General features: G+C 46.3%; 1 protein-coding gene across 5 annotated transcripts in view; it reads right to left on the bottom strand.

The window, feature by feature from the left end:
* eif2ak4 (eukaryotic translation initiation factor 2 alpha kinase 4) overlaps positions 1-15369 on the bottom strand; it is a 157002-nt gene extending 141633 nt beyond the window's left edge. For 4 of the 5 annotated variants that reach the window (XM_073040370.1, XM_073040372.1, XM_073040371.1 and 1 more), the window contains exons 1-4: positions 15085-15369; positions 10890-11005; positions 3993-4095; positions 3165-3338 (exon numbers count right to left, since the gene is read on the bottom strand). In XM_073040370.1, the coding sequence (XP_072896471.1) occupies positions 3165-3338; positions 3993-4095; positions 10890-11005; positions 15085-15198 (507 nt within the window). In that variant the 5' untranslated portion in view covers positions 15199-15369. The remainder of the gene's footprint in view (positions 1-3164; positions 3339-3992; positions 4096-10889; positions 11006-15084) is intronic. The other variant, XM_073040373.1, reaches the window with a different exon arrangement.
* Positions 15370-24577: the final 9208 nt, after the last annotated feature.

Consider the following 24577-nt stretch of genomic DNA (forward strand, 5'->3'; position numbering starts at 1 on the left):
AAAAGCCATCAATTCCAACACCTAAATCATGTGTCCCAACACAGAACACCATTAGTCATCAGCAGCCAGCCAGAAAAGACTCCCTTTATTCCCACTCTTTTCCGCCTGTAAATCAGCCACTGCTTTATCCATGCAAGAAGCTTTCCTGTAAATCCATGGATTCGTAGCTTGTTAAGCAGCTTCATGTGTGGCACCTTGTCAAAGGACTTCTGAAAATTCAAGTACACCATACCAATCGATTCTCCATTGTCTATCCTGCTTGTTATTTCTTCTAACAATTCCAACAGATTTGTCAGCAAGATTTTCCCTTGAGGAATCTATGCTGACCACGGTCTATTTCAGTGGTCCCCAACCACCGGGCCACAAAGCATGTGCTATCGGGCCGCGAGGAAACGATATGATTTTGGTGATATGAAACGATACGAGTCAGCTGCACCTTTCCTCATTCCCTGTCACACCCACTGTTGAACTTGAACGCATGCGAGGTCATCAGTCGCCTAAACGCAGTGACACCCTCGTGCCAAGAATCACTGGTTGGCCTCGGGTAATCGGCCGCCTTGCACAGCCAGCAAGAAGTGCCTTTACGACTGGCCAGGAGCGTGAATAGATGGGCACCGTCTCAGCACACCCAATGTTCATGGGGAACTTGGTGCTAAAATATTTGCAGACGACCTAATTCGAGCTCAGGGTTTCGTAAGTAACAGAGTTACCTCGCTGCGATCTACTGAAAGTCATCCCTCGAGGCAAACTTTTGTCGGCCGATAGATCCTATCTACCTACAAGGGGGCGGGCACGTGCCCTGTCGCACTCCTCGCTCAGTTGGTTGCTTTCTCCAGACTGCGACTGCCGCGGCCCTAGTCCGGCTCTAACCTTGTCCTCTCACCCCACCCAGGACCAGCCGCACCTGGCCAAAGCGTCTGGCGGCGGGCGGGAGGATGGAGTTCGGACCCGGAGGCTGTCTAATGAGGCAATGAAGCCCTCAAAACTGCTTCAGTACCTTGAGTCCAAGCACCCTGCACTTAAAGACAAACCTGGTGAGTTTTTTGAGCGGAAAAAACATGAGCAAGCGGGACAAAAGTGCTGATAGCCACGAAAACTAAATTGTGGAATAAACTGCACATAAGGAACCCCCTTTGAGTATCGCTGTATTCCGACCGTGATTAACACCACACACCCCCCCCCCCCACCCCCGTCAGCCAGTTCGCAAGAACAGTGTCAACATTAAACCGGTCCACTGTGTGAAAAAGGTTGGGGACCCCTGGTCTATTTCATCATGTGCCTCCAAGTATCCCAAAACCACATCCATAACCATCGACTCCAACATCTTCCTAATCACTGAGGTCAGACTAACTGGCCTGAAGTTTCCTTTCTCCTGCCTCTCCCCCTTCTCGAAGAGTGGAGTGACATTTGCAATTTTTCAGTCTTCCGGAACCATTCAACAACCTAGCGATCCTTGAAACATCATTACAAAATGGTTCCACAATCTCTTTAGCCACCTCTTTCAGAACCCTAGGGTGCATACCATCTGATCCAAGTGACTTAACTGCCTTAGGGCAGATATAAAGAAGAGAATGGAAAAAAACCGAGCTTTCCATTTTCAAAGAATAAAACATTAGTTAAGTCAGTGTACAGTTCTGGTCACATTATGGAAAATAAGAATGCCAACCCTGCAGTAAGGGTGTGAAGGAAAGCTGTGAGGATGATAAAAATTACCAGGTCTGAAAAACATCAATTATTAAGCTACACTGAAAATTCCTCAGTTTGTATTAAAAGTGGACAAAAGTATAAAAACCCTAGATTGGATGGACAGAAAAAACTCATGTCCCTTAAAAAAGTGGTTAAAATTTTCAAGTAATTGATGGGATTAGTGTTGACAAAAACCTTCTGAACCGGCATATGGCGGGAGTCTGGAACTCAGTGAAAGGACGGTGGGGTAAAACACTCGGCATCTTTAAAAGCACAATTTAGCACAAGTTGCCAAGTCCACCACTTTCCAAAAACTGGGAAGTAAATTTAGCCCAAATAGTTATTTTCTTTTGATTTGAACGGTCAGGAGGGATGAATGCTCTCATCCCTGTACATTGCTGATTCTATTAAAATGGACCATCCAGCCCATCGCTCTCCTTCTTCCTGAACTGTAATACTCACTGTCAGTAACTCTCCCAAAGGCAAGACTACTATCCCCAACAGCCAGAAACAAAATGGTGCCAATTACTTGACAATGCAATTCCTTAATTCCACACCTTGATATATCATTCTTAATCACTGCCCATCAAGCTCCTCTGGGGGCTTTGCTGCATTGAAAAGGGGCCTTTATTTTTGCTTGAAATGCTCCACATAAATGAATCTTATAGCAATGTAGTCAACATTACTACCACCTACAGCTTAGCGCAACAATTAGGATTTCCACATTTCCCTAAAAATTCCAAAGTCATAGGCAATTACATGAGGTATCTAATATACAGGGAACTTCTTACATTTCTCTACAGATTCTGAGCTACCAAACACTACTTCAATACCAGAGGAACTGACAAAAAGATGAAGTGCTGTCTTTATTAGACTACTGTTCAGGGCTAAAGACTGGTTGGTCGGGAGTAGGGCAATCAATCACAATAGCATGTGACTATGTTGGTCTAATGTCTAGGCTGTTAGCAGATTTCACTCCTTGGAGATCAAGGAGTCACAGAAGGGAAGACTAAAGGTGGACATAAAGTTTGTGGATATTACTGGTAATTTCTGAATATTGAGCAAAGGATGGAGGGAGAGGAACCAGTTGAAAAGGGGAAAATGTAACAGACCATGAATGAGTATGCCCTCTCCCTTTATCTGAACTCCACCAGTCTAGCATATGTATGGACTAAAGAAATGTAGAGAGTTAAACTTCCCAATTACTGATCAGGTCTATAAACTTTGTCTCATGTTATAAAGTTTGATAACAAAATAGAAACAAGCCACGTGGATAGACAGTGTGTACACACACACAGAGATATGAATTGATGTTATAACGGTCGTGCTGTCCTGCAAAGACGGTCACTAGTGCTCAGAGTCAACGGCTTTGGAACCTGCTTCAAGCATCAGGTAAGGAAACGTGGCAAATGGCAAGAAGCTCCTGATGCTTCCATGCAACAAAGGGAATACTCTAAAAGGAATAAAGTCAAACCCACCATTTTCTCGTTGTGCTGCTTTTCCTGTTCTATCCTGCGCTGTTGCTCCAGTGCAAGCCGCTCCTGCTGCTCCTGTTGGTTCTTCAGCATCTCCTCATAGAAAGACTTGGAAGGAGGGATGTTGTGTTCACTGAGAAATGACTCCACATGACCCGCCAAGACGAATATCATCACCTACCAGGAGAAACTCTGTAATAGCACTGCAGCTTCCTCAGGCAAAATGAGACAACCACCCCACTGTAAGAACACAACACTTGGGTAGAATTAGACTTCTTTTAAGAAGAGAATCCACTGGTATACTTCCATTACTGAATTTATCAGGGTACCACGTTAAGAATGCTTCCCAATTCTCAGATGCAACCCACTTATTTGGACAAACTGGCATTAAGCACACACACAGCATGGCTGTTGCCCATTCTCTCCACAATGCTATGAGAAGCAAAATTGGCCTGGGGTTCTACCAAATATTAACCATGGAAACAATTAGCTATCTTACACTCCAACAATCCCAAACCCTTCTTGTACTATGAGGCAAAGAGGATAGGCAGCAACATGCTCCTGGCCTTCATAGCAAGGAGCAAACCTTTCCTAACCGTAAATCCACAATTCCCAATAGCCAAAAGAAGATTCCTTTACAGGCGAACCTATTGAATCAGGCAAAGAACGCAGCTGTTTTAAAACTCATCACCGTTCTATCATAACGTGTACAAGCAGTGAGGCTGTCGGCAAGCTAGCGTTCTCTCACATTCAACAGCAACTGGATGTTTCTGCATTACTTGGACTGTGACCCTGAGTTGAAGTTATTTTGCAAGTCCCCAGTTTTCTCACCTCTCCACAGAGATCTTTGGCCTGGTTCACCAGCTCTGTCTGCAACTGGTTCAGCTTTTCATTTGACAGCCCCTTTGTTCTCTTCAGCTCAATTTTTGGAGGTCTGTAGTTAGGACAGAGAAGCAGCATTAGCACTGAACCAAAGAGCCAAGCAGTGGGTAGAACCACACCCACCTCTCCAGCAACTCAGGCTCAATCCTGACCTCCGGCAGTCTGTGTGGAGTTTGCACGCTCTCTCTGTGACTGTCCACCCATAACCCACCTCAAGCAGTTCAGTTTCCTCTCAAATTCCAAAGGTATTGGATGGGGGGGAGGTTGGTAGGTTACACTGTGGTTGGAAATTGCTCTTAGTGTGTAGATGAATGGCAGAATCTAGAGCTCAATGGAACCTAGGGGAGTGAAATGGGATCAATGTCGTTGGGGAGGTGGTGATCCACATGTGGGTTGAAGGGTGCAATCCCATGAAGAGTGATTCTATGAACAATTTGTGCAGTGAACTGACCCTCACCGCAGCCACTGCATCAACTCATTACCACATCGGAAAGAGAGATAGCTCAAAAACAGCACGACCCTCGGGTTGGGCATTTCACTTGGATTTTAATCACTAGCTGCCTCGTTCTCTTTTGGCAAAGCCTTTGTCACCAGCCTCTGTATCGCTAGGTCTCTGTGTCCTACAATACTCCCCAGGTCCCCGTCATTCACGGTCTGTCCTGATCAGGTTTAACTTTCCAAAATGCATTTGTCTGAGTTACATTTCATCAGCCATTGCTTTGCACCCTTTCCCAGTTGTTCTGGATGTTGTCAGAACCTCAGACAACCTTCACTGTCTTCACACTGTCAGTTTTGATGCTATCTGCAAGATTAGTATCCATGACACCTACCTACATTCACATCCAAACCATTAATATAGATGATAAACAACAGTGAACCCAGCACCTATTCCTACAGCATACCACTGGTTACAGGCCTCCAATCTGAAAAGCAACCGTCCAATACTGACTTCTCCCACCAAGCCAATTGGCCAGCTTACCCTGGATCCTTGTGATCTCACCTTCTGGACCAAACTACTGAATCAGACAATGTCTACCACCCTACAGTTGTTAATGATCTTGGTTGGTTCCAAAATCACAAGGTGTGCCACTGTAAACAAAGTCTGTTGGAATAGTAAGGACAATGTTACACAGCAGGAAACCTCTGCCACAAGGTCCCGCATGGGAGGTTAGTTAGGAAGATTCAGTCGCTAGGTATACATGGTGAGGTAGTAAATTGGATTAGACATTGGCTCAATGGGAGAAGTCAGAGAGTGGTAGTGGAGGATTGCTTCTCTGAGTGGAGGCCTGTGACTAGTGGTGTGCCACAGGGATCAGTGCTGGGTCCATTGTTATTTGTCATCTATATCAATGATCTGGATGATAATATGGTAAATTGGATCAGCAAATTTCCTGATGATACAAAGATTGAAGGTGTAGTGGACAGTGAGGAAGGTTTTCAAAGCTTGCAGAGGGATCTGGACCAGCTGAAAAAATGGGTTGAAAAATGGCAGATGGAGCTTAATACAGACAAGTGTGAGGTATTGCACTTTGGAAGGACAAACCAAGGTAGAACATACAAGGTAAATGGTAGGGCACTGAGGAGTGCAGTAGAACAGAGGGATGTAGGAATACAGATGCAAAATTCCCTAAAAGTGGTGTCACAGGTAGATAGGGTCGTAAAGAGAGTTTTTGGTACATTGGCCTTTATAAATCAAAGTATTGAGTATAAGAGTTGGAATGTTATGGTGAGGTTTTATAAGGCAATGGTAAGGCCGTATTGTGTGCAGTTTTGGTCACCAAATTACAGGAAGGATATTAATAAGGTTGAAAGAGTGTAGAGAAGGTTTACAAGGATGTTGAGACTTGAGAAACTGAGTTACAGAGAAAGGTTGAATAGGTTAGGACTTTATTCCCTGGAGCGTAGGAGAATGAGGGGTGATTTGATAGAGGTATATAAAATTATGATGGGTGTAGATAGAGTGAATGCAAGCAGGCTTTTTCCACTGAGGCTAGGGGAGAGAAAAACTAGAGGACATGGGTTAAGGGTGAAGGGGGAAAAGTTTAAAGGGAACATGGGGGGGGGGGGCTTCTTCACACAGAGAGTGTTGGGAGTGTGGAATGAGCTGCCAGATGAAAGAAAAACTTGGAGAGGTGTATGGAGGGATATGGGCCAGGTGCAGGTCAGTGGGACTAGGCAGAAAAATGGTTTGGCACAGCCAAGAAGGGCCAAAAGGCCTGTTTCTGTGCTATAATGTTCTATGGTTCTATGTGATCTGGAAAACAATCACTGTCCCTGTATGGACAATGAGGATTGCTGAAGCTTTGGGAATCACGTGTAATCTTTTAGTGTTCTACAGATGTTGGTCATGAACTGCAAATAGCACAATTACAAATAAGGAGGGACCAGGAGAATATCAAACATGAACTTGGTGTGCAGAGTGAAATTTCAAGATCTTGAAGATTTTGAAATCAAACCTGAAGTGTGGTCGCAGGTTAGAAACAGGCTGTAAGAGGACATAAATTGGCTGGCAGTGTAGGCAGATATTGCCAAGTGAAAGTTAATGGAGGGAAATTTAAATGAAAAGCAAATCCACTGCAGATGCTGGAAATCTGAAATAAAAACAGAAACTGCTGGAAACACCCAGCAGTAGAGGCAGCATCTGCGGAAAGAGGAGAAGAATGAATGTTACTGGCCTAAGAGCCCTCATCAGAACTGGTAGAGAAGAAGAAAATAAGTTGTTCAGAGCAGGGAAGGCCGGAGAGCGACAATGACCAAAACAAAGGGAATATCTTGGACAGGTTGAGACCCGATGGGTTACTGAGGCAATTAGAGACAGATTATGCTTCTTTGTCTATGCTTTTAAAACAAAGGTGATGCCCAGCAGATCTAGCTGTACCAAAAAAAAGGAAACACTGTAAACTCACAGATGGATGATTAGCAGAAATGGTTAGTAGAAAAAGTTACCAAGTTGAAAAGATTAGCTTTATTTGTCACTTATGCATTGAAAGATACAGTGAAATGCGTCATTTGCGTCAACAAACAACACAGTTCAAAGGTGTGCTGGGGGCAGCCCACAAACATCGCTATGCTTCCAGCACCAACAGAGCATGCCCACAAGTTACTAACCCTAATCCATATGTCTTTGGAATGTGGGAGGAAACCTGAGCACTCAGTGGAAAGCCACAATGTCAGGGGAGAGCATGCAAACTCCTGACAGACAGCGGTGGAAATTGAATCCAGATTGCTGGAGTTGTAAAGTGTAACAGTAACCACTTCGCCGCTGTGCCTGCTGCCTACCAATAGGAGATTCAGTCCTGAAAGCTGCAGTAAGACCAGAGGAAAGATAAGATGGCGTTTGTCAGGAGGCCAGAGTGGGAGTAGGGTGGTGAAATAAAGTGGAACGGAAACCACCTCTGACCACCGAACGCTGTACACAGGAAAGGACAAGGCAGATGAGAAACACAACTCCATATGAAAAATGTGTCTGGGTCACTGGACAGTGGGAAAGGAAGAAGTAAACGAACAAGTGTTGAATCTCCTAAGATTGAATAGGGAAGTGCCCAGGAGGCAAGAGAATATTTGGTGGGGACAGAAGAGAGGACCAGGAACTTGCAAAAAGAGGAGACACTTCAAATTAGTAAAAGGCAAGAGCAGCAGTAAAATCTTGTTAGAGTTGGCAGAAGGATAATCCATTGAATGGGGAGGCTGAAAAGGAAACTGAGGACTGAAGGAACTTTGTTTCATTCTGTCCAGGAGAGCAAGGATAGACTAGTCAAGGATTCTGCCCACTATGGTGGATAGGAATCCATGGTTCAGGAGGAAGGAAAGAAATATTTCAGAGGCACTTTCATAGAAAGCTTTTATTTCACAGAAACATGAAGTTATAGACAAAAGGAGCCCTGTCATATGACATAGGCTACTACCATTAAGCTTCTTGGCAAATTTTTCTCCGAAGCGGTTTGCCTTTGCCTTCTTCTAGGCAGTACCTTTACAGGATGGCACAGCAAGGCCCACTGACTCTAGGACAGCAGTTGTACTAGACACGTCCTCTCACTAGATTACAAATGAGCAACACGACACAAGCTAGGATTTAACCTTAAGGCCACATGGATGCCCATCTGGAAAGCAGTAACACGATGACAGGCATCGAAGAGCACTGGAAGGTCAAAGATATGGCTGTCGTTTTATTTGTGAAGCAATAGGTAGTACATTTGAAGAGGCAGCATGGATTTCACACTAAAGAGGAAAATTGTTGAGAGGGAGGAAGTGAAAAACGAAATCTGTCAGAGAGAAGTACACAGGAGAGCTGTGGCTTTTCCCAAAGAGGTTTCATGTAGGGAAGAAACATGATAAACAATTGAACAGTGAATAAAGGTCAGCTTGCACTGCTCTCTCTCACATGGGCATCCATTCCGCAGCAAATTAACCATCTGAAGACTTTGGAAGGAAACCCATGCAGTGAGATGGAGAATGTTCACACTACAGACAGCCATGACCAAGGTCAGAATCAAACCCAAATCACTGAAGCCATGCAGTTTATTCCTTAAAATACCATATCTAAACTCATCTCACAATTCCAGATGAAGCCTTTCACTCTCCTGTGAGTGTAGGCCACTCAGTGTGTATATGAGTGGCAGAATCGGGGGTGGGGGGGGGAGTGGAGTTGATGGGGTGAATGCAATGCGATTCACGTAAGATTACTGTAAAAGAATGCGTGATGGTGAAAATTCAGTGGCTGCAAGACCTCATTCCATGATGTATCATTTCATACCCATCAAACCTTCATCAATGTCCTCTGATTACAGGAATCATTACATCAAGCCTCTCTCTCACTGCTTCCTGCACCCATGCAGAGTTCATCAACTCTGCCTCCAGCTCCCACCCTGCCCTTAAATTTACCTGGTCCATTTCCGACATTTCCCTCCCCTTTCTCAATCTGTCTGTCTCTATCTCTGGAGACAGCATATCTACTGATGTCTATTATAAACCCACTGACTCTCACAGCTACCTGGACTATACCTCTTCCCACCCTGTTACATGTAAAAAAACACCATCCCCTTCTCTCAATTCCTCCGTCTCCATCACATCTGCTCTCAGGATGAGGCTTTCATTCTAGAATGAAGAAGATGTCCTCCTTTTTCAAAGAAAGGGGCTTCCCTTCCTCCAACATCAACACTGCCCTCAACCGCTTCTATTTCACACAAGTCTGCCCTCACTCAATTCTCCCACCACCCCACCACGGATAGGGTTCATCTTGTCCTCACCTACCACCTGACCAGGCTCTGCATCCAGAACATAATTCCTTGTAACTGCTGCCATCTCCAACGGGATCCCACCACCCAGTACTTCCTTCCCTCCTCAAACCACCACATTTTCTGCAGGGATCGCTGCCTATGTGTCTCCCTTGTCCATTTGTTCCTCCCTGTATATTGTTGAGACCTGACACAGATAGGGAGACACCTACACTCTGTCTGCCAGGAAAAGAGGGATCTCCCAGTGGCCACCCATTTTAATTCCACCTCCCACTCCACCATGTCAGTCCATGGCCTCCTTCTACCGTCATGATGGGGCCACACTCAGGGTGGAGGAGCAACACCTTATATTCCATCTGGGTAGCCTCCAACCTGATGGCATGAACATCGATTTCTTGGGTAGCCTCCAACCTGATGGCATGAACATCGATTTCTTGAACTTCCAGTAATTCCACCCCCCCCCCCCCCCACAACTCCGTCACCACCCCCTTTCCCTCTCTCACCTTATCTCCTCACTTGCCCATCGCCTTCCTCTGGTGCTTCTCCCCCTTTTCTTTCTTCCACGGCCTTGTGTCCTCTCCTGTTAGATCCCCACTTCTCCAACTCTGTATCTCTTTCACTACTCAACTTCCCAACTCTTTACTCACTCCTCCTCCCCCTCACTGTTTCACCTATCACCTCGCGGTTCTTTCTTCCCTCCTCCCACTTCCTTACTCTGACTCCTCATCTCTTTTTCCAGTCCTAATGAAGGGTCTCGGCACAAAACACTGACCGTACTCTGTTCCACGGACGCTGCTGAGTTCCTCCAGCATTTTGTGTGTGTTGCACGGATTTCCAGCATCCGCGAGTTTTCTCTTGTCTATGAAGGACATGACAAGAGAAAACTCGCGGATCATCCTCCAAGCAACATAACTCCAGACAGACTTCTAGCACTAGTCTGGTAAGACAACGGCTCTGCGCATGACCACAAGGAACTGAATACAGCTCAGTACATCACGGAAACCAGTCTCTGCTCTACGTCTCACTGCTTCAGTAATCATCGACCCCATCCCACCCTGAGCATCCTCTCTTCTCCCATCTCCCATCCAGCAGAAGATACAAAAACCTGAAAGCACATCCCGCCGGACTCATGGACCGCTTCTGTCCTGCAGTTATCAGACTCTTGAACAGAATTTTGTACAATAAAATGGACCGCTGACCTCACATTCTACTTGTGATAATCCTGCACCTTACTGTTTATCTGCTCTGCACTTTCTCTGTCACTGTTACACTCTATTCTGCATTGTTACTGTTCTACCTCAATGCACTGTGTCATGATCTGATCTGTATGAGTCTCTGTATCTTGGTACGTGTAACATTAACAAACCAGCAAACAGTAGTGCCCATGATATTTCACAAGTATTCCAATAACATTTTAAAACAGGTGTTTTATTTCCAACACACTAAACCTCCAAAAGTTTTTTTTAACATCCTCATCATCTCCTAGCCCAGCACTCCCTGGGCATCTTGACTAGCAGATAACCCCCTGGGCTTGACTGCACAATTTATGAAACAGAAGAACAACTTGCACCAAATTCCAAAGAGTCTGATACGGTAATAACAAAGAACTCACGCATCCGGATAGTTGGGTAGGCAAGTAACATGCAAGTCCACTGCCACATGGCTATCTTCAACACTGTCCACTCCCCGAGGGTGCAGCGCAATACAGATTTCAGGGGGGCGTTTCACCTGGAACACAAACGAGGGTTCACATTCATTAGCAAGAGCAAAGAAAGACGTCTCCGTCCCGAGCTAAGAACGACAAACTACAGCTACTGAAAAGTTGCTTTGCTACATGCAAATATCAAGGATGCACTGACTAATTACAAAGATATGCATAGAGACACAAGAGACCGCAGATGTGGAGCAGCAAACAATCTGCTCTGGGCACTCAGCAGCATCTGTGGAGGGGAAGGAATTGTCAAGACCCTGTAGCAGGACCTGAGAATGAGATAACAGTTCCCTGCAGGTCTGGGATCACACTGTTAACTGATCCCAGCTCTCGGACATCCACCAGTGAGAAAAGGCACTTCATAAATGATGCCACGTTGCTGATGGCATCATGGACACACACAAAAACGTTAAAATAATTCCTCATGTTATAACGCTGAGAAACAAAGGATTTTTGAAGCATTGGTTAATTGGTAACTTCAAAGTTAAAAGTTGGAAGTACATTTACCGTAGATTCCGGATTATAAGCCGCTACTTTTTTCCCACATTTTGAACAGCTTTGAACTCTGCGGTCTATAATCCAGAGCGGCTAATACATGGTTTTTTTTCATGCCGCCTCGTAAACATTTTGCCTCGTAACAGTAGACCAATAAAATTGATGAGTAGTTCACAGAGGTCCAATGAAATTGTACGATAAATCAAGCGCACTTTCACAATTAAATTATTGTAAATCAGTCATTTGTACTCACCCTCATCAACATGGAAAATACTCGAAGAAAAGCAAGACCCGAGCGCGTCAGACCCGATTAGACCCGATCGCAATGCGCAAGCGTCAGACCCGATTAGACCCGAGCGCATTGCGCAAGCGCGTCAGACCCGATTAGACCCGATCGCATTGCGCAAGCGTGTCAGACCCGATTAGACCCGATCGCAATGCGCAAGCGTCAGACCCGATTAGACCCGATCGCATTGCGCAAGCGTCAGACCCGATTAGACCCGATCGCATTGCGCAAGCGTGTCAGACCCGATTAGACCCGATCGCAATGCGCAAGCGTCAGACCCGATTAGACCCGATCGCATTGCGCAAGCGTCAGACCCGATTAGACCCGATCGCAATGCGCAAGCGTCAGACCCGATTAGACCCGATCGCATTGCGCAAGCGTCAGACCCGATTAGACCCGATCGCATTGCGCAAGCGTCAGACCCGATTAGACCCGATCGAAAACGCTGCTTTTAAGTTAAAGTCGATCAATAACTTTTCCTGGTAGGCTGCAGTATATATATTTTTACCAGTCGCTAGGAGATATTGGAATGTTGTTCGTGCTGTTCAGTAAAAAAGAATATGCAACGTAATTTGTGTTACCGATACGTATGTATATTTAAAAGTAGCGGTGCGGCCTAAAATCCGGTGCGGCCTTTACAATTAAAAAATTGATTTTATTTCTAAAATTAGAGCCTGCGGCTTTTAATCAGGTGCGCTCTGTAGTCCGGAATCTACGGTACTATCAATGTATACTCTACACAATCTTGAGATTCGTCTCCTTACAGGCAGCCACGAAACAAAGGAACCCAACAGAACCCATTACAAAAAGACCGTCATACACCCAGTGTGCTGGGAAAAAAATGTGCAAACAATAAAAGAAAGCAACTACTGTCAAGATGAATCCACACTCAGGTTGGAGGAACAACACCTTATATACCGGCTGGGTAGCCTCCAACCTGGTGCATGATCATTGATATCTCCTCAAAATATCCATGGTATTTCTGTGTCTGACCAACATGTTATTGCGTTTGTTACATTGATAGCTAGGAGAGCCATCTTGCTGAAATGGAAGGATATATCAGCTCCTACTTTGTCACAATGGTTCTCTCAAGTGATGCTGTGTCTTAGCTTGAAGGAAATTAAAGTCAAACCTTTGAACCTTTATTTGATTTTGAGAAGAGGTGGGGCTCATTTGCTCGTTATTATCATTTCAGTTAACTGATAGATTTCCTCCACGATCTAAAAGTAAATTCTTTTTGATATATCTTTTTTTCTTGTTGGCGGTTTGATGCTTATTTTTAGAAGCTTTTTGTATGACGCATGGCTCCGGGGTTGTATCCCAAATGGGTTTCTTTTTCCCCCCCTCACTTTTCTTGCTTAGTAGGGTTTTCTGTTAATTCAGAAAAATTTTCAATCCTTAAGATAATTTGTTCTTTTTTGAGGCATTGTAAGTGTTGTTACTTCGATGTACTTGTGCTATTTTTGAATAATAATAAAATTATTTGAAAAGATCATTGATTCCTCTAACTTCGGTTAATGCCCCTCCTCCTCTTATTACCCCATCCCTTATTTTATTTATTCCCTCTCTCTCTTTTCTCTCTGTCCCTCTCACAATCACTGCTTGCCTGTTCTCCATCTCCCTCTGGTGCTTCCCTCCCCCTTTCTTTCTCCCTAGGCCTCCCGCCCCATGATCCTTTCCCTTCTCCAGCTCTGTACCCTTTTGCCAATCAACTTTCCAGCTCTTAGCTTCATCCCTCCCCTTCCTGTCTTCTCCTATCATTTCGGATCTCCCCCTCCCCCTCTCAAATCTCTTACTATCTCTTCTTTCAGTTAGTCCTGACGAAGGGTCTCGGCCCGAAACGTCAACTGTGCTTATTCCTATAGATACTGCCTGGCCTGCTGCATTCCACCAGCAGTTTGTGTGTGTTGCTCGAACTTCCAGCATCTGCAGATTTCCTCATGTTAACATTGAGAACTATAGTTCACAAAAGTGAGTTCACATCCATGAAGCCAGGCGCCAATTTGTTGCAGACCACAGCCTCAGTTCAGCATAGCGGCGAGTAAACCTCGCAGAGCAGCCAGCTGAACGTCAGCCCATCCCTTTCTTCTGGCCACGACGTCCTGGTCTTTTCAATCTGGCACAGCACATAAATTAGCCAAACCTTGGGTTGTTCCTCACTCTCAGGCCCGGGTCCTGCCACTTCAATTCAGCCTGTCCCCAACCTTCCCAATCTTGTTTGGCACTTACACGGAATGCTCTTCTATGTTCCTCACTGAAGCGCCCATTCCCCTTGTGTGGACTGAGAGTAAAGAGGGTTTATGAGGCTTTGGGATTACACAGTGTGGTGCAGTACAGATCAGTATCTGCTGACTGCCCACTGATTCACAACAACGCCCATTTTCACTAACTGGATCTGGTCTTAGTCCATCACAGCTTGCATGCACTGTCATAAAAAAGCAACGGAAGGTTCTCCCTTCTAACCCTCAATCACCCTGCTCAATCCTCCTTGCACAGCTGCCCTCTCCCACCTACAATGCTCTTGTTCACTCTTTACTCCCTCCATCCTTCTGCCCCGTCCTCACTCTGCATCTCTCCACCCTGCTCCTCTCTCCTTACCCTCTACTCCTCCCCACTCCTTGGCTTCTACCCCTTTCCAAAGGAAATGGGGCTCCCAATCTTTTTTATGCCATGAAACTCTACCATTAACTAAGGGGTCTGTAAACCCCAGGTTGGGAACCCCCCCCCCAATCTCCTACCCTTCCTCAATAATGCTCCCATCAATCTCTATCCACTTCTCCTGACATTACTCCTCACCACAAACCCCTACCCACCCCCAGTCTCTCCAACCTCTTCTTCGACCAATGTAAGCCCCTGGCCTCCTCTTCTTCTCTCCTACTTACCCTTCCCCCATCTACACCTACTCCACCCTTCTACCCCTCATTTACCTCTGCTCCTCCAATCCTCCTGTTTCCCATCCAACCCCCCTTCCTCTTCCATCTACCTCCCTATGACATTCTCTCCTGATCTCCCTCTCCTTTTCCTTTCCTCCCAACACTCCACTCTTCACTATATGCTCCTTCCCCATTCCCACCACCACCTGTTCCCTCCTTTCTTCCTCCCTCCACCCACTTTCCCCATTCCCCCACCTTTCTCTCTCCAAGACCTATCTCCACTCCTCCTCACCTCCATCCCCACCATCCCTCCTCTCCTCTCCTCTCCACTCCCCCTCCCAGACACTCCCTCGGCCCCTCCACTGTCCCACCCTCATCCCTAGCCCGCCCCAAACTCCCCTTATCCCCATTTCCCCTTCCAACCCTCTCCCCTCCGCCTCACCTTCCACGGGTCCTGCTCACGCAGGTCTCCGAAGTCCCGGCCATAGATGGCGTTCAAGACCTGCACCTCGTTTTCCTGAACGTCTGCGTAGCTCTCGGACTCCTCCAGACTCATAGCCGCCGCAACCACCGCGCCTCCTCCTGTCGGCCCGGGCCGGGAGTCCGGCGGCCTCCCCGTCTCCCACAGCTCCAGGCCAGCGTTTCGCCGAGCGGCAGCCGCTCGCTCCTCGGCATCACGGCGGGACCGCTGAGCCAGGCGCCTCCCCCGGAACCAGCGCGGCCTTCCGGGTCACGCAGGGGACGGCTCCCCCGCCGCCATGGGGCAGCGGACCTACTGGGCAGGCTGTCCGCATTAATATTGACAGCATCCGAACATGTCCTGTTGAAGGGTCTCGGCCTGAAATGTCGACTGGACTCCTCTGCCCGGCTTACTGAGTTCCTCCAGCATTTTGTGTGTGTTGCTTTGGATTTCCAGCGTCTGCAGACTTGTTTCTAACAAGTTGCATCACTGTGTGGTACAGAAATTGCTCTGCAATGGACAGCAGGGCTCTACCACAGCTATAGCTAAACCTGCCCTACGCCTCACCGGAACCAGAACACTCGCCATCGAGGACAAGGCGCTGGACATATCTTAAGGAATCACACCCACCTTGCTCATGGTCTGTTTGTCCCACTCCCATCAGGGAGGGGGCTACGTAGCGCCCATGCCAGGGCCACCAGACTCAATATAACAGTTACGTCCCACAAGCCCGATCAACACCTCCATCTATTAACCTACCCCATCCATGTATTGTGTTTTTATGCTTGTTGTTATATGCTGTATTGGATCGAGAGTCAGAATAATTTTGTTCTCTTTCACACTGGTTTACTGATGAATGCAATACACTTGAATCTTTAAAAAGCCAGAACGCTAGAGCAGATTTGGACAATATTACACGAGTACAACAGATCAAGCACCTTTGTTTCGGAACATCCGTTTTGCTCAGGCGACAGGAACATTTACCAGGGCACTGGGGAAACCCCCTCACCTGAGGACCAACAGAGATTGTCCTCTGACAGGACTCAGCACTGCACTGGAACGTCAGTCAAGAGTATGAACTCTGGAGTGATACTTGAGGTGATCTTATTTAGAGTTGAGAGCCCCTCCCAGGATAGCTGCTGATTGCTGTCCCTGGCAGTAACATGTCTTCCATTCACAACCCACTGTTGTCTAGACGGGCACCTGATTCACCCAGTAATGTCTGGCAAGCTGTGATGGATCCCAGTCTCACCTTTCCCCTTCAGTAATCCATCACAGCTTGCCTTTCCTGCACTCCCTTCACTTCAACTTGCAATTTAAACTGAGTGTCAATCAGGCAAACAAGAGAAGTACTGAAATAGAAAGGATTAAAGACTGTATTCAAGATGTATCTAGACTAGAAGTGTATTTTTTTTAAACTGTTGATACCAGAGATTTAAATACAAGTAATTCTGATGAAGAGTCTGAAATATTAAACTGTTTTATATAATCCATATGATCATATACTGTATATAGAGGAGCAGAATTAAACCATCAAGTGTGCTCCGCCATTCCATCATAGCTGATTTATTATCCCTCAACCCCATTCTCCAGCCTTCTCCCAATAACCTTTGATCTCTTTACTAACCTATTAACCTCTGCTTTAAATATACCCGATGACTTAGCAATGAATTCCCCAAGTTCACCATCCTCCGGCTAAAGATATTCCTCATTTCTGTTGTAAAGGGACATCCTTCTATTCTAAGGCTGTGCCCCCGGGTCCTAGACTTCCCCTCTATAGGAAGCATCATCTCCTCATCCATTCTATCTAGCCCTTTCAATGTTTCAATGAGATCCACTCTCACTCTCCTGAGCTCTAGCGAGGGCAGGTCCACAGCTATCAAACACTCCTCATATGATAACCTTGCAGAAGCAAACCTCCTCTGGACCATCTCCAATGCCATCACATGCTTTCTTAGATAAGACGGTGGTGCAGCCTGTCAGACATCTGGTACATCTGTAGAAACTTTTGAGTGTTTTAGGTGCTAAACCAAATCTCCTCAAACTCCTAATGAAATATAGCCATTGTCTTGCCTTCTTTATAGCTACATCAATATGTTGGGACCAGGTCAGATCCTCAGAGATATGGACACCAGGAACATGAAATTGCTCACTCTCTCCACTTCTGATCCCTCTATGAGAACTGGTGTGTGTTCCCTCATCTTATCCTTCCTGAAGTCCACAATCAATTCTTTGGTCTTGCTGACATTGAGTGTAAGGTTGTTGCTGTGTGTTACGTACCCCGTAACTGGGTGTCTAACCAGCAGAGAAAGAAGTATCCATTGGAGTCTGGTACTATTTTCAAACAGTGTTTATTAGTAAAATATACAAATCAATATCAACAATGCAAATATACAGATAATACACGTTAGCAATACTAAGCCTAAAAGTGTGGGTATAATAATAATCAATAATAAACAAGCTCTATCGATGTCTAGGGGATAATGAACTGTCATTTATAAGTATAAAGTTCGTTCAGTTCATACGGGCTGAGGTAGTTGTTGGTTGTGGTGTTGTAATCATTGGAGAGAGAGAGCGAGCAAACAGTAACAGCTACAGTCAGGCAAACTTTCCTTTACGTTCTTGATCCGTCGATGTGTTGTGGCCATTCAGGTATGACCCCTCTGTCCTTCAGCTAGACCGTTCTTCTGTGGTGGACTCGTCACCCAGGCAAGGGCAGACACACACATAAGCCCCCAACGGCCTTGCTATAAACACTATGAGTTAAACTGACCGATCCTTTGTTCGGTCCCCGATGCCCCACACCTTCTCGTGGGTTCCAACACTCAAGCAGTGCTCAATAGTGTGTCTCCTGGTGTGTCTGAGGGGTGTCTGCCCAGACCTCACTTTTGTCCCTACTCACGGGGTCTCAGGTGTCAATCAATTTTGAATGGCTTAGTCCATCAAACCAGCCCACTCCGGCTGTCCACTGAGGAATTTTAATGAACAGAATAGTATAAGGTAAACAATCCTCTCAGAAGCCATAAGTCTTTCAGAAGTCATAATATGGTGAATCAACAAGTCTCTCTCCCCCTGCTTTATCTCTCTCTTATCTGTAGCAGATGTTCCAGTTCCAGCATGTTTCCCCTTACATCTCTCTCTCATTAGCAGCATAGCAACAGTAACGGTTTGTGATTCTCCTTGGGGTGGGGGGACATGGGCAACTCTGCACCCTTCTGCCCGTCAGAGCTGTTCATCCTTCTTAACACTGTGACAACACTCAACTAACTAGTATATCTCATTCCTGTACACCCTCTCATCACAATCTGAGATTTTGCCAACAATGTTTGCATCATCATCAAATTTATAGATGGCATTTGAGCTAAGCCTAGCCACACAACCATGGATATAGAGAAAGTAGAGCAGTAGGCTAAGCACACACCCCTGAGGTGTGCCAGTGTTGATCATCAGCAAGATGTTATTAGCAATCTACACAGATTGTGGTCTTCTGGTTAGGAAGACAGACAGACATACTTTATTGATCCCGAGGGAAATTGGGTTTTGTTACAGTCGCACCAACCAAGAATATTGTAGAAATATAGCAATATAAAACCATAAATAATTAAATAATAATAAGTAAATTATGCCAAGTGGAAATAACTCCAGGACCAGCCTATTGGCTCAGGGTGTCTGACACTCCGAGGGAGGAGTTGTAAAGTTTGATGGCTACAGGCAGGAATGACTTCCTATGATGCTCAGTGTTACATCTCGGTGGAATGAGTCTCTGGCTGAATGTACTCCTGTGCCTAACCAGTACATTATGGAGTGGATGGGAAACATTGTCCAAGATGGCATGCAGTTGGACAGCATCCTCTTTTCAGACAACACCGTCAGAGAGTCCAGTTCCAACCCCACAACATCACTGGCCTTACGAATGAGTTTGTTGATTCTGTTGGTGTCTGCTACCCTCAGCCTGCTGCCCCAGCACACAACAGCAAACATGATAGCACTGGCCACCACAGACTCGTAGAACATCCTCAGCATCGTCCGGTAGATGTTAAAGGACCTCAGTCTCCTCAGGAAATAGAGACGGCTCTGACTCTTCTTGTAGACAGCCTCAGTGTTCTTTGACCGGTCCAGTTTATTGTCAATTCGTATCCCCAGGTATTTGTAATCCTCCACCATGTCCACACTGACCCCTTGGATGGAAACAGGGGTCACTGGTGCCTTAGCCCTCCTCAGGTCCACCACCAGCTCCTTAGTCTTTTTCACATTAAGCTGCAGATGATTCTGCTCACACCATGGATACAAGTCAAGGATACAATTACAATCAACTCTTTAGAAAGAGGTGACATGAGACTGGAAGATGTAGAATCCTTGTGGGTAGAGTTAAGAAACTGTAAGGGTAAAAAGACCCTGATGGGAGTTATATATAGGTCTCAGAACAGTAGCCAGGATGTGGGGTACAAACTACAATGGGAGATAGAAAAGAAATGTAAAAAGGGACACACACAAAATGCTGGTGGAACACAGCAGGCCAGGCAGCGTCTATAGGAAGAAGCACTGTTGACGTTTTGGGCCGAGACCCTTCGTCAGGACTAACTGAAAGAAAAGATAGTAAGAGATTTGAAAGAAGGAGGAGGAGGGGGAAATGCGAAATGGTACGAGAAGACCGGAGGGGGTGGGGTGAAGTTAAGAGTTGGAAAGGTGATTGGCAAAAGGGATACAGAGCTGGAGAAGGGAAAGGATCATGGGATGGGAGGCCGAGGGAGAAAGAAAGGGGGAGGGGAGCACCAGAGGGAGATGGAGAACAGGCAGAGAGAGGGAAAAAAGGGGGGGGGGGGAATAAATAAATCAGTGATGGGGTAAGAAGGGGAGGAGGGGCATTAACGGAAGTTTGAGAAGTCAATGTTCATGCCATCAGGTTGGAGGCTACCCAGCCGGTATATTAGGTGTTGTTCCTCCAACCTGAGTGTGGCTTCATTTTGACAGTAGAGGAGGCCATGGATAGACATATCAGAATGGGAATGGGACGTGGAATTAAAATGTGTGGCCACTGGGAGATCCTGCTTTCTCTGGCGGACAGGGCGTAGGTGTTCAGCGAAACGGTCTCCCAGTCTGCGTCGGGTCTCACCAATATATAAAAGGCCACACCGGGAGCACCGGACGCAGTATACCACACCAGCCGACTCACAGGTGAAGTGTCGCCTCACCTGGAAGGACTGTCTGGGGCCCTGAATGGTGGTGAGGGTGGAAGTGTAAGGGCAGGTGTAGCACTTGTTCCGCTTACAAGGATAAGTGCCAGGAGGGAGATCAGTGGGATGGGATGGGGGAGACGAATGGACAAGGGAGTCGCGTAGGGAACGATCCCTGCGGAAAGCAGAAAGGGGGGGGGGAGGGAAAGATGTGCTTGGTAGTGGGATCCCATTGGAGGTGGCAGAAGTTACGGAGAATTATACGTTGGACCCAGAGGCTGGTGGGGTGGTAGGTGAGGGCAAGGGGAACCCTATCCCAAGTGGGGTGGCAGGACGATGGGGTGAGGGCAGACGTGCGGGAAATGGGAGAGAGGCGTTTGAGAGCAGAGTTGATGGTGGATGAAGGGAAGCCGCTTTGTTTAAAAAAGGAAGACATCTCCTTCGTCCTGGAAAGAAAAGCCTCATCCTGAGAGCAGATGCGGCAGAGACGAAGGAATTGCGAAAAGGGGATGGCATTTTTGCAAGAGACAGGGTGGGAAGAGGAATAGTCCAGGTAGCTGTGAGAGTCTGTAGGCTTATGGTAGACATCAATAGATAAACCGTCTCCAGAGCTGGAGACAGAAAGATCAACAAAGGGGAGGGAGGTGTCGGAAATAGACCAGGTAAATTTGAGGGTAGGGTGAAAGTTGGAGGCAAAGTTAATGAAGTCAACAAGCTCAGCATGCGTGCAGGAGGCAGCACCAATGCAGTCATCGATGTAGCGAAGGAAAAGACTTCTCTAACTTCCGTTAATGCCCCTCCTCCCCTTCTTACCCCATCCCTGATTTATTTATTTTCCCCCTCCCCCTTTTTGTTCTTTCTCTGCCTGTTCTCCATCTCCCTCTGGTGCTCCCCTCCCCCTTTCTTTCTCCCTAGGCCCCCCGTCCCATGATCCTTTCCCTTCTCCAGCTCTGTATCCCTTTCGCCAATCACCTTTCCAACTCTTAGCTTCACCCCTCCCCCTCCGGTCTTCTCCTAACATTTTGCATTTCCCCCTCCGCCCCCTACTTTCAAATCTCTTTAAAAAAAAATTTTTTTAATTGCGTTTTCAAATGATTACAGTAGGAAAGAAAAAAAAATTATCAACCCTTCCCTCCTCCCCTTAACCCCTCCCCCCGTTACGAATGTGCCACAACTCTGAGGGGCCGAAGGGTACAAAGTAGCCCCCTCCTTTTTGAGAATCGCAAGATCGCTATTAATTCGGGTCTGGAACCCAGGAAATGAGAGAGAATCCTCAAGGTTTTGGAACGTGTCCTGGCCTCCGAAAGGCGGAACCATGGATACCGGCCATTGTCTCTTGGAGACGGAATTGTGTATTGAGTACTGTACTATTCATTGAAGCCCTCAGGGGATGACCAGAGTGGGCTGGTTGAGGGATTGCATCATCCCAACCTGATTGACATCTGAGACCCCGTGAGTAAGGATAAAAGAGGGTCTGGGGGACAACCTCTTCAGACACACCAGGAGAAACGTATGAGATCAGTGGGGACTTGTGTGTGTGTCCATCCTTGCCTGGGTGACAAGTCCTCCATGGAACGGCCTCACTAAAGGACGAATACAGATCAAGATCGGATAAAGGAAAGCCAGCAAGTTTCTAAAAATCTCTCTCTCTCCAACAAAAGGCTGCAGCCTGCATGAACTGAGTGACTTTTATATTTCCATCGGACAATACATTATCCCCTAGACAATGATAGAGCTATTTCTTATTGATTATTATTATACCCGCACTTTTAGATTTAGTATTGACGACGTATATTATCTGTATGCTTGCATTGATATTATTTTTGTGTATTTTTACTAATAAATACTGTTAAAAATAGTACCATCAGACTTCAACGGACCTCTCTATCTTTGCTGGTAAGTGACCCAGTTACGGGGTTCGCAACAAAGTGGGGGCCTCGTCTCGAGATTTGATACCAAATTGTAGGGTCAGTGAATCGGGCTTAAGTCCAAACGTGGGTCTGGTTGCGCGGGTAGCCAGACAGGAAACCAGCAAAGATGGACGTGGATGAATTTATAGAAAACCCGACTCTGGAGGCACTAGAGGCGGCCACAAAGTCGGACTTGATAAATATTGCGAAAGGACTAAACCTCGCAGAGGTGAGGTTGTCAATGAAAAAGCGGGAGGTGCGGAGGGCTATAACTCAGTACTATATTGTGAAGAATGTGTTTTCAGCTGAGGTATTGGAAAATATCCCTGAAAAGGCACCAGCTAGTGGGACGGCTCAGTTAGAGTTGGAGAAATTAAGGTTGGAACATGAAATTAAGTTAAAACAGCTGAAAAGGAAAAAGAAAGAGCCGTAAAGGAAAAAGAGCAAGACAGAGCGGAGAAACAGAGGGAGCATGAAATTAGGTTAAAAGAGCTGGAAGCAGAGGAGAGGGAGGCAGAGAAACAGAGGCAACATGACTTGGATATGGAGAAGTTAAGGCAAGAGCGAAGAGCTCAAGGGTCAGACCGAGAGGAGCGGTTTAATGTTAGTCGGGAGTTTAGGTTAGTACCTCCGTTCGAGGAGACGGATGTTGATAGTTATTTCTTGCATTTTGAAAAGGTGGCAGTGAATCAGAAGTGGCCCAGAGATCAGTGGGTGGCGTTGTTACAAAGTGTGTTAAAAGGGAAGGCACAATGGGCATATGCGGCATTGTCCATTGAGGAGGAAGAGTCGGAGAATTATGAGAAAGTAAAGGAGGCCATTCTTCGGACCTATGAATTGGTACCTGAAGCCTATAGACAAAAGTTCAGAAATTTAAAGAAAGGGTGGAATCAGACATATACAGAGTTTGCCTATGAGAAGGGTGTGCTCTTGGATCGCTGGTGTGCAGCAGAAATAGTGGAAGAAGATTTTTGGTATCTCAGGGAGTTAATTCTGATTGAGGAATTTAAAGGTTGTGTTTCGGATGATATCCGGATGTATTTGAATGAGAAGCCGAATAAGTCCATCTCCAAATTTGCTAGGTTTGCAGATGAATATGCCCTAACCCACAAGACAAAGTTGTCCTCGAATAAAAGTTACCAGAGAGACCGTGGGAACGGTAGAGAAAGCCCGCCGGCTGAGGCAGAGGTCCCGACGGGAGCTAGTGGTAAAATTGAGGAGGAGAGGCAAGACGGCAGGAGAGGTCCTGGCTTGACCTGTTTTAATTGTGGAAAGGTGGGTCATATTGCATCTAGGTGCTCCGAGGAAGGAGACAGGAAAATGGAAAGCAGCAGTCCCTATAGGATGTGCTGTGGTGATCAGTAAATCGACGAGAGAGCCCCAGGTAGACAGAGTACGAGAAGGGTCTGAGAAATGTATTTCAGAAGGAACCGTGTCTGTGAGAGAGGGAGACACACCAGTTCCAGTGCAGATCTGGAGAGACACGGGAGCTGAACTGTCATTGATTAGCAGTAAGGTACTGGATTTTGGTCGCAAGACTGGAATGGTAGCTTTGAGAGGCATAGGAAAAGGGACAGAAGCGGTGCCCTTGCATAGGATCATTATAAATTGTGAGCTGGTATCTGGACCAATTGAAATAGGGGTGCGATCAGAATTCTCAAGAACTGACGTGGACGTCCTTCTGGGTAACGATTTAGCCGGTGGTAAGGTTTGGTCAGCAATGAAGCTGACGAGCCAGCCTGTGAGTGTTGAGGTCCCGCCCCTAGATTCCAAGATCTATCCCGCATGCGCGATCACTCGCAGCATGTCGAGAAAGGCAGCTGAGAAAGAGACCAGTTTAAATCAGGCCAGTATCGATTTGGCCGAGACGTTTTTACCGACCCTGTACCAAGAGGGGTTAGAGGGTGGTAAAACGGAGAATAGGAAAGTGAAAGAGAGTAAGGGAGAGGAGGTAGTCCTGCCCTTAGCCAGGAGGAAATTTATAGAGGCACGAAGTAAAGATGAGAAACAGATAAGGCTGTTAAAAGGTCCAGGGTTGGACATGGATGATCTGTCTGGTTTGGCAGAACTGTTTGAAGAAGTTGAAAATTCTAAAGGTGTTCCCGATAATGAAATGAGGGCAGTCCTAGATGAAAAGGATGCCATTACCTTGAAGAAGTCTGCTGGGTTGGCAGATGAGGTTGTTTCAGCCCACGGGGTTGAGTTTACTCCGGAAGGGAGTTGCCCAGAGAGTAGCTGGGAGGATCAGGGGAATTTAGAATTTGAAAAGGGTACGGGTATTGAAAACCTGGAAGAGGCAGATGTCCCGTTTGAGTGTGTCCAAGATGTGGATGCACGTGGTCCTGAACCTAGTAATGGAGCTCAGAAAAAGTCTGAGGTATTTGATTCAGT

The sequence above is a fragment of the Hemitrygon akajei genome, chromosome 3, assembly GCF_048418815.1.
Source record: "Hemitrygon akajei chromosome 3, sHemAka1.3, whole genome shotgun sequence".
NCBI lineage: Eukaryota > Metazoa > Chordata > Chondrichthyes > Myliobatiformes > Dasyatidae > Hemitrygon > Hemitrygon akajei.